General features: G+C 44.4%; 1 protein-coding gene across 1 annotated transcript; it reads left to right on the top strand.

Moving 5' to 3' along the window:
• Nucleotides 1–390: 390 nt before the first annotated feature.
• On the top strand, nucleotides 391–1786 carry LOC115069172 (heat shock transcription factor, X-linked member 4-like; the record flags this gene model as incomplete). Its single annotated transcript, XM_029560375.1, has 2 exons — nucleotides 391–882; nucleotides 1499–1786. Coding segments are annotated over exons 1-2 (780 nt in total), but the record flags the coding sequence as incomplete, so codon positions are not given.
• Nucleotides 1787–2458: the final 672 nt, after the last annotated feature.

The raw sequence follows: 2458 nt of genomic DNA, 5'->3' as shown, positions 1-2458 counted from the left end.
TATCAGCCTAGAGAGTGAGGAAACACCCATCTCATCCTGCCTTTCAGGAGTTGGAGAGGCTCCTTAGCAGATGCAGGCCTAACCCTGACAAAGTATACCTATCGGCACACAGGAGACTGTTCTAGAAATTCCTACAATTTTGTGCAATTTGAGAACTCTTCCACACCTTGACTGAGCTCCCTCTCACAATTGGTTGTCAGTCAACTGTGACATCGCATGACAAAGAGAATGATGACCTCAGCAGGTGGTTGCCCCAGTACCCACACTAGAACTCAGTGCTCACTAATCGTTGGGCATCCCTACTAGAAGCCAACGCAGCACAGTTTTGGCTCTCTTGGGGCATGAGTAGTGGTCTTTAGTACAGTATACTCCTGATGGCAGTGTGGCACTATGACTAGTCAGAGTGTGGGCAAGGACTGCACACCCGAGCTGGACCCACCAGTTAACCAAGAGCCAGTAAGAAAGGTCACACCTAAGTCTTCACCTGACCGAAAGGTGGATTCAGCAGATGATCTGAAGAGTCCAGGTGACCAGGTTGTGATACCAGGTCGAAGTTTCCAAGACAACCTTCCCCCTGAGGATCAAAGCCAACCTATCACCACTAAGGAAGGCAACACTAACCTGCAGAATCTGTTCTTCCCTAAGAAACTCTGGACCATAATAAATGACGAAACCTTTACATCGGTGAACTGGAACCACAATGGAGACATGGTGGTTGTTAAAGAAAATATATTCCAGAGGGAGATCCTTAACCGGAGTGGAAAAGACAGGATTTTTAAAACAGGAAGAATGAAGAGTTTCATTCGCCAGCTTAACCGATATGGGTTCAAACACATTAACCCAGAGCACACTATGACACAATCTGAAGAAAATAGAATGTTGGTAAGGTACAAAGTTTATGCCTCCCATTTTCTGTGATGAGAATACCTACATAGGAACTGGAAAGGTGGCTCAGTGGTTCAGAGCAGTAGCTGCTCTCCCAGAGGACCCAAGTTCAGCTCCCAGCACGCACATGGCACCTCACCACATGTCTTTAACTCCAGCTCCAGGGGATCCTATTCCCTTTTCTGGTCTCTGAAGGAAAACATGTGACATAGTTACATACATGCAGAAAAATTCACAAGAAAGGTAAAATGTTTTTTAATATGTCTTCATAGTTCTCATGGATGGAATGATGTGTAAGTTCTTATACACCAGAGATAACTGTCCTATGGAGACATACTATTTTCTAAGTGAAAGTATGCGTTTTGATAGCGTAGACTGAATTTAAACCACATACTGCCCCCTTAGATATGTGCAGGCAGGGAAAAGATTCTAAGAAGCTAGGTCAGGTTATGTGTGTATTCCCATCTTAACCCACTGTTAAGAGTTGTGCTGTAGGATAAATAACTCTTACCAGTATCTTCATTTATTATCTCCATTACAAAATGACCAGTATAATAGGGTGGGGCCAACGTATGATGTATTTTAAAATGACTAACATTTCCTTTTGGTTTAGATGTACCAAAACTTCAACTTTCAGAGAAACAAGCCAGAGCTCCTCAAGAATATTTCAAGAAGAGATGAAATCAGAAACTCGGTGAGCAAATCAAAAACCCCACACACAAGTGCTAATAAGCAAGAACCACGCTCAAAGAAAATGAAATTTGTACCTCCCAGACATTCCATAGGTTTACATAAGGTGGAGGAAGAGGACATGAATTCCCAGCAGGAGGTGCCCAACCATCAGGAACGTACAGGCAACCTTTCCTTTGTGTCTTCTTGCACAGGCAAAAAGAGAGAAACAGTAAGGATCCTGGACTATTGTTCCTCTAGTGATAGAAGTAGACCATGTAGGGAGAACAGATCTGATAAAGTCACAGTTTTTCTTCCAGCTACTGGTGAAGTGAAACGTGTATGGGATGTGTCCACTGGCTCCTCAAGACATCTCACATTTGATCATGTACTGTCTCCGTACAACACTTGCTGTTTCATGCTTAGGGTTGCACACTCAGTCATAGTCCAAAAGGAAGACACTGATGAACCAGAAGTGGAGGAGGATGGGGAGGTGGTGATGGAGGAGGAAGAGGAGGAGAACAGGGAGGAGGGAGAGGTGGAGGAAGAGGATAAGGGGGTGGTGATGGACAAAGAAGAGGAGGAGGAGAAAGAAGAGGAGGAAGAAGAGGTGGAAGAAGAGAAGGAGGAGCTGGTGGAGGAAGGGGAGGAAGAAAAAGAGGAGGAAGATAATAATGTTGAGGAAGAAGAGAAGGAGGAAGAGGAGGAGGAAGAGGAGGGGGAGGAAGAGCAGGGGGAGGAAGAGATGGAGAAAGAGGAGGAGGAGGAGGACAAGGAGGAAGAGGAGGAGGAAGAGGAAGAATCACCAAGGAACAAGTTTGTACTCTGTAGACTATTGAAGGTCGAAATTAAAGAAAACCTTAAGGACCACTAAAGACTGACTGAGATAAATCAATATTTTTTT

This window comes from Nannospalax galili, unplaced genomic scaffold, assembly GCF_000622305.1.
Source record: "Nannospalax galili isolate Female #2095 unplaced genomic scaffold, S.galili_v1.0 C49952859, whole genome shotgun sequence".
NCBI classification, from domain to species: Eukaryota; Metazoa; Chordata; class Mammalia; order Rodentia; family Spalacidae; genus Nannospalax; species Nannospalax galili.
This window is presented reverse-complemented; position numbering and strand designations above follow the sequence as displayed.